We start from the raw sequence: 16,364 nt of genomic DNA, 5'->3' as shown, positions 1-16,364 counted from the left end.
TGTCTCATTTTCAGCTTCTACAACAATTTAATCAGTAACAATATTCAAAATAGTAATTAGGGGAGAAAAAAAACATGACCTGCTATTTTTTTGCAATCTGATAGTGCTCCAGTTTGAGAAGGGATCATTGTTATTTTCTAGTTGGCTTTTCTAAAGCTACAAACTATTACACACACCTTATTTATAAAAAAGTACCTTTCCCTAGTTAACATCTGAAAGGCAGAATGGGTAACTAAGAACCAGAGTATGGTATGATGAGCTACTGAGGTGAAGGACAACTCAACATTTTGGAGAATATTAAGTTGAATAAAAAGGAAGATGAAACAACTGGAAAAATCTCCCTAAGGTCTGGGAGGACCAGCATACAAGACTATATGCAGGTCTGGTAGCCCATGGTGGCACTATGCAACTGAAGAGATAAAATATCCATAGGTAAAATGAGGAGGAATGAAGGTACATTGTTTGGCAGACCATATTAATGAATATAAAAAACCCTAAAATGTGAAAACATATAAATTAACAGAAACGTACACAGAAGAAAAAATTTCATCTATCTGGACTTCTGTAGATCACTTAAATATATTAACAGTTAACAAAACCAGATGCAGACAGAATTAACTAAAAGAGCTGGTTTTGGAAATGAAGACTTTGCCTGGATGGAGATAGGAGTTTTGAGAATAGTTTATATAGGTCAGTAAGCAACTTCTTCAAAATTTATCTTGCAAATGATGTCAAGCACCATCATCATTAATAAATTTAATGAGCAAACAAAGTAAATATGAAATGAAGACAGTTGATAATTTGAAGTAAGCAGGTGTCATCAGCTAAGAAGGAGAATAGCAAACCATGCAGGAAGAACTTGTTCAGCACGAGTGTTTTAAAAAACAACCATAAGAAACACAAAGTTATGTCCTCAAAAACTAAAAGCAAGCTTTAAAATTGAATTGCAAATTCACAAGAAATAAAAGACTTTGACTTCTTGATCATGGCATAGCAATGAATGAATGGTCAATATGATACTGCACTGAAAATAGCAAACATGCATCCTTTAGTGAAAGAACTGACATCAGAGCCACTGAGAAGGACATCCTGTGTAATTGCACATACAGTATTATCCACATGTAAAAAGAAGATTAACTCACAACAAGCACAGAAAGTAGGACTATGAAGGATAATCACTGGAATACAGAGGCTTTCATACAGAAGCAGACTAAAACCTTAGTTTACACAGTTTCCAAAAACCAAGGCTAACAGAGGACAGATCACCAATTGTAAAAAAAATACGAAGGATGAACATCAGCAAAAGAAAAGAAATTATTTAAGCAGAAGAATAAGGATATCCATGAACAAACAGGTATAAATTTTCTGTGAGGAGCTTCAGCCTGAAATTCTTAAGTCTCAGTCATTACCACAGTGTGGTTCAAAAAGACAAAACCAGTGGTAAGTTTGGGGGGAGGTGCTATTACTCCTAGGTCCCCTACCCCTCTGCTACTACTGTCTGCCCTGCAGCGGCCAGGGAGGCAGGGGAGGTAGATTAGCTTGCCAGAGGAGACCCTAAAAATGAGCTCTTTCCCTTAGCTGAGATTGCAGGTGCAGCTTTATTTCTTGGGATCCTTCGGGGTGAGATGCAGGAGGGAAAGAGGAAAAGGTATAGATAAGCAGTCCTTTTTCAAGGCAGGGGAAAGGGGTGTGGGGGAGTTTACACAACCAATAAGGGGAACTGGGGAGAACAAGATAAGGGAAAGAACTTACAAGTCTACATTTTCGGGGGTACATTTTTTGGGTCATACCATTTTTCCTAACTGCATTACAACATCGAGGTGTTTTAAAGCCCTCATTAACTAAGAGACTATAATTAGTAACTTTTTTATACTCTTATCAAAATTGTGCTTGTGACAGCAGAGGACTAGACCCAATTTCAGAGAAATCTTCCTATGCAACAGACAATGACACAAGTTCTCTCACAATCCTGAACTAGGAGATGCAACTACATTAAAAGCTGAAAACTAGCAAGTTCCCAAGACTATCACCTCAGTTTAGGTAAGGACAAGAAGTCATCTTCAATGAAAGAATGTAATTTTTTTTCAAAACTAGTACATTTTCAACGTACATCAACATATGGGCAAAAAACACCAAAGCAATCTATAAAGCTCTACTTGCTAGGCCTCTAGGACTTGGTATTCTTTCCTCACATAAATTCTTGCAAGAAATCCTATTTCATTCACAAGCAGATTTCAAATTTACTAAGATGTGCCAGGAGAAAACCAAAAATATTGTCAAGGTGCTCAGACATGAACAGTGGAAATCCTTGTCACACCTCTAGCTCAACTGAGCAATTCAAAGATTTGCAGTGTTCCAGCAAGTCAAGAAGAATTATCAACCATCACAGTACATTGGAGTAGATATTTGATCTCATGAAATGTTTTGAAAACCAACTGTTTTCTAATACTTCCAACAACCTATAAGATGCCACAATCTCTAGAGAAATGAAGAGCAGTGCTGGACAGACACTTCCTCTGCTCCTGAGTAACAAAGCAGCTCTTCCTGATTTCATCTGCTGTAAGATTTAAAGGCACTGAATATTCTGAGGTAATTTTGTAAAAATAGAAACTAAAGCTTTAAATATGCATATCAAAGCTGTGCACTGACTTTTTAAGAGCTACTACTGCAACAATTCCTGTTAGCTGCAACAAAGTATTACAAAGAGCACAGGAATCAGACTGCAATCTTCTGTAAATCAACAGAAGGTGAAACACAGTGTAGTTCTGACCACCCTACTGCCTGGCTCTATGAGAATGAAAGTTCCACACCATAACCTAAACAGACATCTCACAGGTAAACATCAAGAGGAGGCAGCCACAGATCAAAACAATGGAGTCTGGCTGCAGGAAAATGCAGAATTCTGCAAGAAGAGTTGAATTATTTTTTCTAGAACCACACAGTCCAGAATGTTTAATAGCAATTAATGAAGCAGTTCACAGAGGTAGTATTTTAAGCAACTGTTACAATCAGTGAGGAATCACTGGTCACTGTCATTATTAGAAAGATGCTTCTGTAACCCATAACCTGGGCAGAGAGGGTGGTATTTGTTTTGTTTAGTAAACTGAAACAGGAAAAGAAATAAAGGACAGATTTTCAAGTTCTTTAAAAGTAAGTTTACATTCAGTTTAAGGATGCAAAATTACTTGACTGTAGTGAAGATCTCTATTTGAGCTGAAGAGTTCTCATAAACCAATAAAATGCAAGTTTTATACCATGTGTCTTAAAGTGAAAGATTATTACAAATTGCTTAATATATGGCAGTGAACATTCTGTGTCAGGACCTGGAACAACTGGTTACCTGCCTGTCTGTCTCCTAACATTTTCCTTTGCCTTCGAACAGGACATACACTACAGACACTGTTTCTTTAAAACAAAAAATTCTGCTCTTGAAATACAATAATACAATTTTTACTTGACAGGATGCTTTCTTGCTCAGTTTCTCCTCTTACTGTTGCAGCAACTTGCAAATAAGAAAGTTATTAATAACCAAAAAAGACATAGAAAATTACTCATCTGTGTTCAACTACCTAGAGAAATACGATTAGATAAATAAATCTAAGTTTATCCTTCAGGATAAACTGCAACTTTCATTTCATTTCATTTCGCGCCTATAGAAGTTGCAAGAAAATTTTAGGAACAGTATTTATATTCTCCAAATTCAAGTGACAACATTTAAAAAAAATAAATAAACTTAATTTAATATTAGAAATCCCTACTAATATCCTTTGTAAGTGTTAACATATTTTGTTTTTCACCAAGGCACTTCCTAAATGTTCATGCAAACACAAGGATAAACCAGACCAGGCACCAAGATCTAAAGATGAAGATACTACAAGCACTAACACAGGCTTTGCAGATTTCAGTAAGACTATATAGTCATATTTTAATTTATCACATATAAACTCAAAAAATCTGCTCTAAAATAAAAGCTATATTTTAATAAACAAGGTGAATTCTAGGAAATTAATACATCACAATTTTATCAGATCATCTTGAAAGACAAAAGCACCCTTTCCTTAAATTATGCTGTCTCACAGTTCAATTACACTAAATATACCTAAATGCAAAGCAAAAGCGATTTCTTTGCCTCCTTGAAATGTCAAACAACCAAAATTAAAACATAGTAAAAAAAAACCACACAAAAACCCCAAATAAATCAATTAATTTGCTTCATTATTAGATTGAAAAGCTCTAAAATACTTCTTTTATTTAAATGCAGATAATTACCTTTTCAACAGATATTCTTGATTTCATGCGATTGCCCTGAGCCCTGGCATACATGTCCATGATCTTATCAATTTTGGTATTTGATGAAAGATGTCAGCTCAAAAATGCCTACAAAAAACATTTATATTTGATTATTTTATGTTTATCCATTTAGTTCACATCCACTCTAAAAATGCAAGTAGACAAAACAAGAACCAATAAAAATAATTAAAAAGCATTTTTAAACTGGGAAAGATTAAACAGCACACCATCCATACTGACAGCTGCCTTTAAAAAAGTACTGCCTTAATGACCTTCAAAACCAGGCATGAAATGCAGAACACAGACACTTAGCGGTATCATTTAACTAGAATTTCAAGGCTGCATTGGGGGTGGGGAGGAACATTACATTAACTATTGTTTCACTGTCACTCATATCATCACTCTTGCTCCCTGATTCCCCTCTGGGTAGCCCAGTCTCTGCTGGCAAAACACAGCAGACCACATGCTTTTACCAGCACCCTCAACTGAGTAGGTCACAAGAGTTTCTGCTCAAGTCAGCTGCCCTTATTTATCCTAATTCTAACAACAAGAAGATAAAAAAACAGAAGGTATTTTCTTCAAGTTTCCCTCTTTAACCAGCAGCAATGGATCCAGTTTGTTTCATTCATCTTTGCATCCAACAAAATAGGCAACAGAGTTTTAATAAAGACAGAAAGCATGTGGTGAGCTTTTAAGTTCTATGGAAGTTTTAATACTTCCTGTTTTCCCATGGTCACACAATTTAATCAGGAAAAAGAACTTCTAGACTATATAAAATAAACCAGGCAAGAAGCAAGTATATGTAAAAATGATTGCAAAGATAAAGAAAATAAACACCACGACATCAGAGAATGGGTCTTCACACAACTGACCAGACTTGTATTGTTGATCACATCTCAAGCACATATTTAACCTTTACATGGGAAATAAAATTTTATATGGGTTTGGTCTTGAGTAGAAGTCATTTAAATAAGATCAGCAGTGTCATCAACTATTCTTCATCTTTCTCTACCTCAGCACCTCTAAAAGTAAAACTTCTTCAAGAATATAATAGCAAGAGGTTATTACTAGGTATATCTATTTGTATTTCACTTTGATTTCTGCTTTCCTTCACAAAGATGAAATAGCTAGAATCTTAGAAAATAAGTTACACTTAGGCAAATAAACTACAATATTTTCAATTCTAGACCACAGCTTATCTCAAGTTTGGAAAATTAAAACAATTACATGAAGTAGAGAGGTACATGGCCACAGACTATGTATATAATATATACAAACAAACAAATTAATTACACAGTAAGCTATGGCTAGAAGACTAAACACAACAATGCTTCTGCTAAAACTCGCGTGTTTAAAAGAAAATTCACAAAATATTATCTGTCAATAAAAAGAAATTTGTTTCACCTGTCCCTACTGCTCTATCTTAAATGGCTAATTCAATAAAAATCCAAACCATATTGGGGAAATACTCTTAAGACACTCCTTGTCATAAGAAAAGCAATCTATACAAAAAGTTGGGTTTTCACACAGGTACATCAGCTCTACATTTTTGGATGTGAAATTATTATCCATTTTCAATACAACAATGGTCCAGTCATGTGAGAAGTACACAGACATTAACACTAACTGAAAAGGAAGTGAAAGCACTGACAACAAAAACAGCCTGGAAAAAGATCATTTGTATAAATTAAACCTACCGTTTAAAATTGCTTTTACTTCTGGATATTGAATTTGACTGTTAAATTTAATTTCCTCCTATTGTTAACTCAAAAAAGGGAATAAATGGCAGAAACATCACATATAAGAGGAACAGGACTTTCCTGCTACTAAGTATCATCAGACAAACAAAAAAAGGGGAAAAATCAATCACACAACTAATTTAGGAACACCCACCCCATCCTTACCTTTTAGCAAATTGGATCACCTTAAATGCCACACCATAGGCAAGAGGAGTTGGAAGTCTCTGTGCTGCTAGGAAGCTACAACTTAGTTGCCATTACTGGAACTTGGAGGGAAAAATCCCACAGCTGGAGTGTGGCTGTGGATGGGTACAGGCTTAAGAAGGGACAGGCTAGGAAGGAGTGGCTGAATGTTGTCCTCTACAACAAGAAATTGATAGAGTGTGAAGAGCTGTCTCTGAACAACAGCCATGAGCAGACTGAAAGCACACTGACAAAAGAAACAAAACAAGGTATTGAGAGAACCTTGTGGTTGATCCAGGGAAGCCTACTGAGGAAGCCTTCTTGCTCCAAATATGGGAGGCATCTCACTCACAAGCTCTTATCCTGCTGGAAGCTTTCAATCACCCCAATATCTACTGAAAAAGTACCACAGCAAGCTATTTCAGGAGGGGACTCCTGGAATGCACGGAGGATAGCTTCCTAAGACACATAATAGACAATCCTGATCAGAGGGGATGCAACACTGGACCTGTTAGCCACCAACCTAGGTGAGCTAGTCAGTGACGACAAGATTGGTGAAAGCCTGGGCCATAGGAGTCACACACTGGTGGTGTTTGCAGCCCTGAGGGACATGGAATAGGCAAAGAGTACATTTAGGATCCTAAGTTTTGGAATAGCACGTTTATGGCTGTTAAAGCAGCTAAATCCATAGGACCCCCTGGGAAACTGTCCTCAGAGATATGGGAGCAGGATAGACCTGGCAGATCTTTAAGGATACTTTCCATAAGGCCAAAGAGCTACCAATCCTTGGGTGTAAGAAATCAGAAAAGGAAGGCATGAGACTAAAATTGTTGAGTTGAGACCAAACTAAGAGCAGCTGAGCTCAAACTACAGGGCAAGTAGATGAACAGGCAGTGGAAGCAGGGACAGGTATTCTGGGAAGCGTACAAGGACACTGCCCAGTTTTGCTGGGATGAGGACAGAAGACCAAGGTGAAGCTGAAGCTGAACTTGGCAAGGCATCAAAGAATAAGAAGGGCTTGTACAGGTATGTCAGAGAGAAATTCAAAGAAAATGCATTCCCACCAATGAACACAACTAGCAAACTGGTAATAACAGAAGAGATGGCTAAGGCACTCAACTTCTTTGCCTCAGTCTTCACTGGCAATCCCTCTTCCCACACCTCTCCAGAGAACAGATTGGGAGAGCAAAGAGAAGATCAGGTTTGTGGAACTGAGGAACCTGAATGTATGTAAGTCTATATGACCTGTCAAGACACGTCCCAGAGTTCTGAGAGAATTAGCTGATGTAGTTATCAAGTCGCTCCATCATATCTGAAAAGTCATGGCCTTCAGGTGACTGGAAAATGAGAAACATTGTACCCATCTTAATAAAGGGTAGAAAGGCAGATCCTGGGAACTACTGACCTGTCAGTCTCACCTCTGTGCCTGAGAAGATCATGGAACAGATGCCCCTAGAAGCTGTGCTTCTCCACACATGGAGACAGGGAGGTGACTAAGGACAGCCAGCACAGTGTCACCAAGGACAAGTCCTGCCTGACCAGCTCAGTGGCCTTTTGTGATGGGGTGATTGCATCAATGGACAAGGAAAGAGCTACAGATGTCCTCTATCTAGACATCCATAAGGCTTTTGACACAATCTCCCAAAACATCCTTCTTTCCAAATTGGAGAGATATGGATTTGATGGGTGGAATGTTCATTGGGTAAGAAATTAGTTGGATGAACCCATCCAGAAGACAGCAGACAACAACTCAATGTCCAGATGGACACTGGTGACAGGTGGTGTCCCTTAGCAGTTTGCAGCAGGACCAGTGTTATTTAGTATATTCATTAATGACATGGACCATGTGAATCAAGTGCACCCTCAGGAAACTTGCAGAAAACACCAAGCTGAGTGGTGCGGTTGACATGCGTGAGGGATGGGATACTATCCAGAAGGACCTGGAGAAGCTCAAGCAGTGGGTCCACGTGAAGGTCATCAGGTTCAACAAGACCACACTCAAGGTTCTGCACCTGAATTGGGAAAATTTCCAGTGTCAATACAAGCTGTAGAATGAACTGATTAAGAGCAGCCCTGAGAAGAATGACTTGGGGGGTGGTGGTGGACAAGAAGGTGGACATGATCCAGTAATGTGCGAGTACAACCCAAAAAGCCAACCACATCCTGGGTTGCAGGAGAAAGCCAGCAGGGTAATTCTCTGCTCTGGTGAAACCCCACCTGCTTCCAGCTCTGGGGTCCTCAGCACAGGAAACACATGGATCTGCTGGAGCAGGTCCAAAGCAGGGTCACAAAAACGATGAGAGGGATGGAGCACCTCTGCAATGAAGACAGAATGGAAGAGTGGGAGTTGCTCAGCCCAGAGAAGGCTCTGGGAAGACCTTACAGAAGCCATTCAATATTTAAATGAAGCTTATAAGAATGACAGGGACAAACTTTTTAGCAGCACCTGTCATAATAGAACAAGGAGGAATGGCTTTAAACTAGAAGAGGGTAGGTTTAGATTAGGTACAAAAAAATCTTCTACAATGAGGGTGGTGAGGCATTGACGCAGGCTGTCTGGAGGTTGTAGGTGCCCCATCCCTAGAAACATTCAAGGTTAGGCTGGACAGAGCTCTGAGCAACCTGATCTCTGTAGGGTAATTGGACTAGATGGCCTTTAAAGGTCCCTTCTAGCCCAAAGAATTCTATGAATTTATAAACCCATTTTTTCCAATGATTTGCTGAAGAACACTCTTCTCATCAGAGCATGTAATAAGCATTTAGCTCACTTTTCCATACACATGTATCCTTGTTTGAATAAATGTAAGGAGCAAAATTAAATAATCAGCTTAAGGGAATCCAACAGGAAATTTGCCATGGATTTAATCTCTTTCTGTAAGTCTATCCCATGTTTAAATTTACTTTAAGTCAGTATGTATTGAAAAACCTTAGCTGGTAGAAAAAAAGAAACTTTATTTTTTTTTCTGTAAATTTGCTGAGTAAATCTCTTCAATTGCTATAGGGGCATATGTGGACATGTGCACATCTATGTTAAACACACACATGTTATGACAAATTTGAACAATAAATTTAAAATATATGTAATACAACCTTATTAAAATTAAATTTCAAATAAGAGATTCTAGGCAATGAAAATAATATATCTATATTATGTTTTTAAAAGGTATTTTTAGTAGTACTAGAGCAAAAAGAGACATCTTTCTTTTAAAGAAAAAGTTCTTTTTTTTTGTCTTCAGTGCACAGACCTGAATCAGCCTAGAGAACTCTGATGACGATTTGCAAAAGCCAGGCTTAATGAAACACTGAGTTTTGAATTATTCATTCCAAATATGAAATTTAAAAATACCTTAAGAATCATTAAAAATACCCTAGAATCATAAAACCATCAAGGTTGGAAGAGGCCTAGAAGATTATGTAGTCCAACCATCCACCTCCTCTGGTCCTCCCACTGCAAGCATGGCAGAAGAGACTGTCCCCCACCTCACTACACCCTTGTTTCAGGTGGTTATGGAAAGTAATGAGGTCTCCCCAAAGGCTCCTCTACTCCAGGCTAAGCAGCCTCAGCCACTCCCCATAAGATGTGTTCTACACATTTCATGAGACTTGTTGCCCTTCTCTAGATGCCGTCCAGTGTCTCAGTGACCTTTTCAAAGTGAGGGGCCCAAAACTGAACACAGGATTTGAGGTGTGGCCTTATCAGTGCCAATTATAGGCGGACAATCCCTGCCCTGCTCCTGCTGGCCACACTGGTACCAGTATTGCTGATACTGGCCAGGATACCATCGGCCTTCTTGGCCACCTGGGCACAGCTGGCTCATGTTCAGCCACTGTCAACCAGAAACCTCAAGTCCCTTTCTACAGCTTTACAGCCACTCTTCCCCCAGCCTGCAGCACGGAGTGGGGTTGTTGTGACCCAAGTGCAAAACCCAGCACTTGGCCTTGCTGAACCTCATACCACTGGCCTCAGCCCATTGATCCAGCCTGTCCAGGTCTCCATGTAGAGCCCTCCTACTCTCAATCAGATCAAGACTCCCATCCAACTTGGTGCTGTCAACAAATGTGCTGAGGGTGCACGCAATCTCCATGTCCAGATTATCAATAAAGATGTTAAACAGGACTTGCCCCAGAACTGACCCCTGGGGACACCACAAGTGATGGGTTTCCAGCAGGGTTTAGCTCCATTCACCACCACTCTCTGGGCCCAGACATACAGCCAGTTTTTTATGCACTGAAGAGTACTCCCATCCAAGCCATGAGCAGCCAGGTTTTCTAGGAGGATGCTGTGAGAGATGGTGTCAAACACTTTACTGAAGGTAAGATAGCCACCATCCACAGCCACCTTTCCCTCATCTAAGTCGGTCACTTTGTCATAGGAAAACAGATTGGTCAAGCAGAACCTTCCTTTTGTAAATCCATATTGATTAGACCTGATTCTCTGGTTGTCCTTCATGTGTATTTATAACCTGACCAAACAATTGCTAGTGAAAACCAAATTAAGCAAGTCTACACTGACAAGCAGACAGAACAGTCTAATGGATCCTTCTCCATTTCTCATTTCTAATGATTTATCAGTTTACTGATCAGGTCAGCAGTCTTGAAAAAGTCCAGGTATGATAAACAAGTTGTCTTAACCACAGCCAGACCCACAGGAGCAAATGAGCATTAATGACAGGCTGGGTCCTCTTTTTCTTACTTGGTTTTAATTCTCTTCTATTGTATTTCTGTCACATGGAAGCATCAATTGCAAAAGAATCAATCATTTTCTTTTCTTAGATCATCACTAGCAAGTTATCATCCACAGCTTCCCCCGCCCAGTCCTGGGTCTCAATTCTCAAACACTTCCTGGGGAAAAAATGTTACTTGATGTATCCACTGGGGATATCCATTGGTCTGGATTTTGTGGCTTATGCAATTAACTGCAAATTTCTGTACTTCAGTCTGTTGTATATTTTGTACATAACAGAACCATACCAAGTAAGATGGGGCTATTATTTTCTAAGGTGCAGCATCTTCTCAAGAAAACTTATTCCTACCTAGGGAAAATTTCACCAGACTACCTTGTTTAGTTCTCAGGATTAATTAAATATAGGTGGTATCTGTCGATAAAGTCTAACTGTACAATTCTGAAATAATCTTACAAACATGAAGCCATGTAAGACTCTTCCCAAATGTAAACTGGATAAATTTTCAGTATTGTTACCATTTATTTCAGTATCACTGATCATTCCAGATACAATGTAAGCAGGATTTTTTTCCTCCCTATCTCACTCTGGCAATACATCAGAGATGAGAAGGCTTTATCTTCAAATACAGTTCGGATCAACCATTTTCTTTCCCTTTTGCATATTGGATTTTTTTTTTTGAAAACCAGAGAAAAGCACTTTGGTTGTAATAAAGAAAAGAAAGTCCCTCAAAAGAGCCGAGAAAGCAAAGGAGGAACCCCCCTTGTTCGTCGTCCCTTGAGGGAGAAGAGGAACTGGGAGGAGGACATGCGGCGGGAGGGAGAGAGGGCGAGGAAACACTTTCACAGCGAAATGCTGAGAACAGGCTGAACTTACTTAACCCATGCGCACCGACCACAACCCAAACAACGCAGGAGGGAACGTAAACTCACGAAGCCCCGTGCACCGACCACGACTGCACCAGCACGAGTCAGTCAGTCCCCAGCCGAGACTGCGGACGGACAGACCTGCCCCACGGGGGCACCGCGGGCACCCGCGACCGCGAACCCCGCACGCTCGGTCCCGGAGCCGAAGCGCCGCGTTACCCCCTCTCACCTCGGGTCACCCCCGCGCTGCGGTCCAGGGGGCCCCGGCCTCGTCCCCGGCCCCCTCCAGGTTACCGGTGGGGCCCGCGGGAGCTGCGCTGCCCCAGAGGAACCTTATCTGGGAAGGGCGGCGGAGGATGCGCCTCCCCGGGAGCCCCCGGGCCACCTGTGGCAGCGAGCCCCAGCTGACAGGCCGGCGGCGGCGCCCCGCCCTGCGCCTCAGCTCCCCAGCAGGGCGGCCCGTGGGGGAGCGGCCGGAGGGGGTAGGATAAAGAGCGGGCGCTCTGTACCTGTGGCTGTGGCCACGACGACCGCCACCGCCCCCTCAGCGCCCGCCGCCCTCGGCCATGGCCCCGCAGCGCCCGGCCAGACCCACCGCCCCCGCCCCGGCCCGGCCGCCACGGGCCCCGCCCCCTCCGGCCCGGCCCCGCCCCGCCCCACCCCGCCCCCGCTCTCGCGACGCTTCCCGCCCCGCTCCGCCCCCGCCGCCGCCGCCGCCGCGCGCTCCCATTGGCGGGAAAACAGCGCCCGCCCCGGAAGCAGCCGCGGCGGCGGAGCGCGCGCAGGGCCCGTGCCGGTCACGCCCCGGGGGGGAGCCTTGTGTTCCCTGTCCCAGCCCTTCAGCGGGGAGTGCCCGGGCGCGGCCCTGCAAAGCCCCGGGAGCCGTCTGCCTGCCAGGGGGCCGGACTGTTCCTGCCTGCTCCGTAGGGCTTGGGGGCTGTAGCCCGCTTGCTCAGGGTCGGCTCTCGTAGCCGGCCGGCCGCTTCAGTGTGGGTTGTAGGCTGCAGCCCGGTTTTAGTCAGGCGAGGCGCAGACGAGGCTTTGAGACCCTGTCTGAAAATCCCGTGCCCCCCCCTTCCCTTCACACTGACTCCTTAAATTCAGTGCTGCCGGATTCCTCAGGGCATCGGGTGTGCTTTTAGCCAGCAGCTACGCGACTGATTTTCACCTCCTCACGAGTTGTTCTGGTGTCTGTGTGTAAGTGTAGGTGCTGTTGGGGCCTGGGATTTCTTTTCGTTTGGATGGAGGCGGTAATCTCGTATCGCTGCCCAGCACACGACTCCGTTCCAGCAGCAGCTCCTCCAGGCGCTAACCTGGCAGCAGGGACACAGCTAGGAGGTGTTGAGCAATGCACAATGGATCGTCTGAGCAGTGTGGGCTCACAACTCTGCCCCCCACAAAGGAGAGGCTCCGGGAATCGGGACAGGCCTTCCTGACACCCGGCATGTGAGGATGAAGCTCGGGGAGGAACGACAGAGCCGGAGTTCCGCAGGGTCAGACCGGGCAGAGTGTGTGCCTGCAGCAGCTTCTGCAGCACACAAAAGAGCGAGCCCCAAAGCTACATGCAGCCAAAAAAAAAAAAAAAAAATCGAAAAAAAAAAATCATTAAAAAAATGTTACTCTGTTACTCTTACAGCTTTTTCAGCACTGGGTGGTTTCAAACTAACCTACCCCGTTTTACAAAGACAAACAGAGAGAAGCTACCCTAACCCCCTCATAAATTGCACTTTTCTTCTGGATACGGCCTAAGACCTATAAAAAGGATATGCGAATATTTTTGCTTGTGGATCTCTCTTTAGATAATTCCTGCTTCTGCCTACCTTCTGTTTTTACTTAAGCTGTAGCTTTTATTTCTATTTGGCTTTTCACGAAGGGCTGTTTCTCAGTTCTACAATAATTTTAGACACTTCAGAAGTCAGGGGGTGCATATTCCTTTTTGCCAGCTGGTAGGTGAACTACATTTACCCTAAAAACTACTAAGCTGTGCAGAAAGCCATGCAAAGACTACACAGATAAAAGAAATAAAAGATTGGTTCTAAACTGTCATACTGTATGCCATAAGTGGAATGAATAAAATATTCCTGGGGCCTGCAGGTCCCTATGGGAAGAAGAAAAAGTAAATGGATAATAGCCTCAAATTTACTCAAGGTAGTCGTCATTTCAGTGCCCGTTGAAACCAGCCTGATTTGGAAATACACTGTCTTTTGAATAAAGGCATTTTAACAGTTTGCTCATCTTCAGCTTAACAACAAAATATCTCCTTTTGACCAACTCCATCATTAAATGCACTTCTTAGTTTCCACGAAAGATAAAAATTCTGTAAGAGGGTTTTGTTGTTTTTAATATATCATTGTTTTTTATGTATCAACAGTAAGTAAAAAATTTCCAAAACAAAATATCTGTGGAAGCAATGTAAAAGCATGAAAAAGCATGCTTTAAAAATAAATTCAAGCCTTTTATTCCCTTTGTTTTAGAATTCCCCTTAGACTTAGACTATTCAGAATAATAAGTTCCTATGGCTCCCTGCCAAAACCTTGAAAAAAAATCAAGGTTTACTCTCATCAGGAAACTATGAAACATAACCAATGGCATGCCATTGTTTGTCACAAAAAAAAAAAAAAAAAAAAAGTTATTTTCTTTGCAGTAATAAAAATGGGGATAGCTTTGAAATAATGATTTTTTAAATATTTTTTTTTTACAATTGATTTAAATACTGCCAATGGTAAAGCACAGGAAACTTGTCGGGTCAGCTTAAAATTTATATTAATTATGAAGAAATACAGTGTTGGTTTCTGGGCTCTGGTATTTTCTGTCCTGTTCATTTTCTGTTTTTGAGGGCACAGTCTGGCCTGTCAGAGCCCATCCCACTGAGCCCAGCCAGGGAGGAGGGCGAGCTCAGCGCAGCCCCAGCCTTGGGGCATCAGGCACCTGTGGGGACCGGGATGGGTCTAGGCCAGGCTGGAACACCAGTCCACGTGTGGTGGTCAGGATCAGGCCCCATGAAGGGAGTCAGCATCAGGCAGAGCTGACCATGCACCTCTAATGTTTTCTGCCTGCTCATTTGGTATGAGAAACAGGCATCTTTAGAACCTTTTTGTCAAAACTACTATCATGTCCCTGGTACTATCCTGACTCACTGGCTGCACCTGTCTATTAAGCTTGATATTTCAGGATCACTGGCTTGGAACAACTTGTTCAAAGACTATCTCAGAGTGAGTTATATATAATTTCTCTTAGGTATTGAATGCCAGTTTTATAAAAGGTGTTGAAGATCTATGAAAGGTGTTGAAGAAATCGTCTGTGGTTTTTATGTGAGTTTTATTTTGTCTATTTTTTTACAAGTCACTTACTTATATTTTTTCCCTTCAGTACATGAAAACTATGCATTTGCATGATTGTGTCAGTGTTCTCTTGTTGGGTTTTTTTTTTTGATGGTACTACCTCTGGAAGATGTCCCTCTATAACTAAAGCTTTATTAAGTTCAGGACAGACCTAAAATTATATCCTATAAGCTGCACTTATAATAATAAGGATTGCCTTTTCAAGGGCAGATGAGTAATTTATAGTATTATTCCTACCTTTAAAGGGAGGAGCATATTCTTTTGGTGTTAAAATCTGTGTAAGCCTTTTCCACTGATCCCCTTGCAGCAAGCTGGGGAAGATCTGCCATACTTGAAAATATTCCACCCTCCTTCTTCCCTCCCCAACCCCCCAAAATAAAAATCTAAAGCTCATAGCTCACAATGTTATAATTTCATGTATGACTTCTAGTGGCTTATCTGTTTGTAACATACCCTTCAGCTCTCCAGCCCAGCTCCCTGCCCTGTATCTGCACTGTTTCTGGCCTGTGCCAGCGTGAACATTTGTGAAATCAAGCAATAAATGAGATTGAACTGAGAGGACCAGAGAACAACCTGCTTTCCTTCCGTTTTGCTGATCCAGTTCGCCAACATAATAAATGTGTCAGCGTGGCACTGAGGACAGCACAGGCACAGCTGAGAACAGACACAGCTTAGAAGGTCTTGTTCTGCTGCAAGTGCACACCCAGGCGCTGACTTGCTTTGTTGTTTAGTGCCAGTTCAGTGTCTCCTTGAAAACACTCCCAACACCCCTGACACCTCCAACACTGGAACTCTGTGTCTCAGCGGGTAATTCTGTGAGTCATCTTGTCATAAACTTGGGCTGGACCATGGTGTTTGTCTCCAGCAAGGGTTGGGCTTATGGCATTATGGTATAATGTGATGGCAATTTTTGGTCTCTCTTCACCAAATCCTTCACAAATCCATTGTTTCTAGTGACACGATTGAGGAGTCACTTTTATTTGCATGTTTATGGGTATTTTAACTCCTTTTTTCAATAGTGAAAACCAAATAATCTTCATATATGTAACTATGTTGCAGTTATTGCTGGTTCCTCTTTCCTTGGAGTTTGATCTGTAACCTCTTTAAGTTTCCAAAACAATATGCATAGAGGATGTCATCCACAGATTCTGTACTGAGTGGGCCAGTCATGTCTTGCTGACAGACGAGTTCTCAGAGCCAGGCTAGGAGGCCTTTTAATGCAGAATGGAAAGCATCCCCTGCTAACCTTATCAAAGGATGCAT

At 42.0% G+C, this 16,364-nt stretch overlaps 1 protein-coding gene across 4 annotated transcripts in view; it reads right to left on the bottom strand.

Annotated features, from left to right (window-relative positions):
* Positions 1-12,355, bottom strand: part of AKAP11 (A-kinase anchoring protein 11) — a 43,549-nt gene extending 31,194 nt beyond the window's left edge. For 3 of the 4 annotated variants that reach the window (XM_088051133.1, XM_088051135.1, XM_088051136.1), the window contains exons 1-2: positions 12,270-12,355; positions 4,270-4,377 (exon numbers count right to left, since the gene is read on the bottom strand). In XM_088051133.1, the coding sequence (XP_087907259.1) occupies positions 4,270-4,329 (60 nt within the window). In that variant the 5' untranslated portion in view covers positions 4,330-4,377; positions 12,270-12,355. Of the gene's footprint in view, positions 1-4,269; positions 4,378-11,989; positions 12,224-12,269 lie in introns of those variants that run through there. The other variant, XM_088051134.1, reaches the window with a different exon arrangement.
* Between the last annotated feature and the right edge of the window lie 4,009 nt (positions 12,356-16,364).

This window comes from Pseudopodoces humilis, chromosome 2, assembly GCF_049639895.1.
Source record: "Pseudopodoces humilis isolate 2021_Gansu_Grassland_sample_001 chromosome 2, ASM4963989v1, whole genome shotgun sequence".
Classification (NCBI taxonomy): Eukaryota; Metazoa; Chordata; class Aves; order Passeriformes; family Paridae; genus Pseudopodoces; species Pseudopodoces humilis.
The sequence above is the reverse complement of the archived record's forward strand: the minus strand, read 5'-3'. Positions and strand labels throughout refer to the sequence as shown.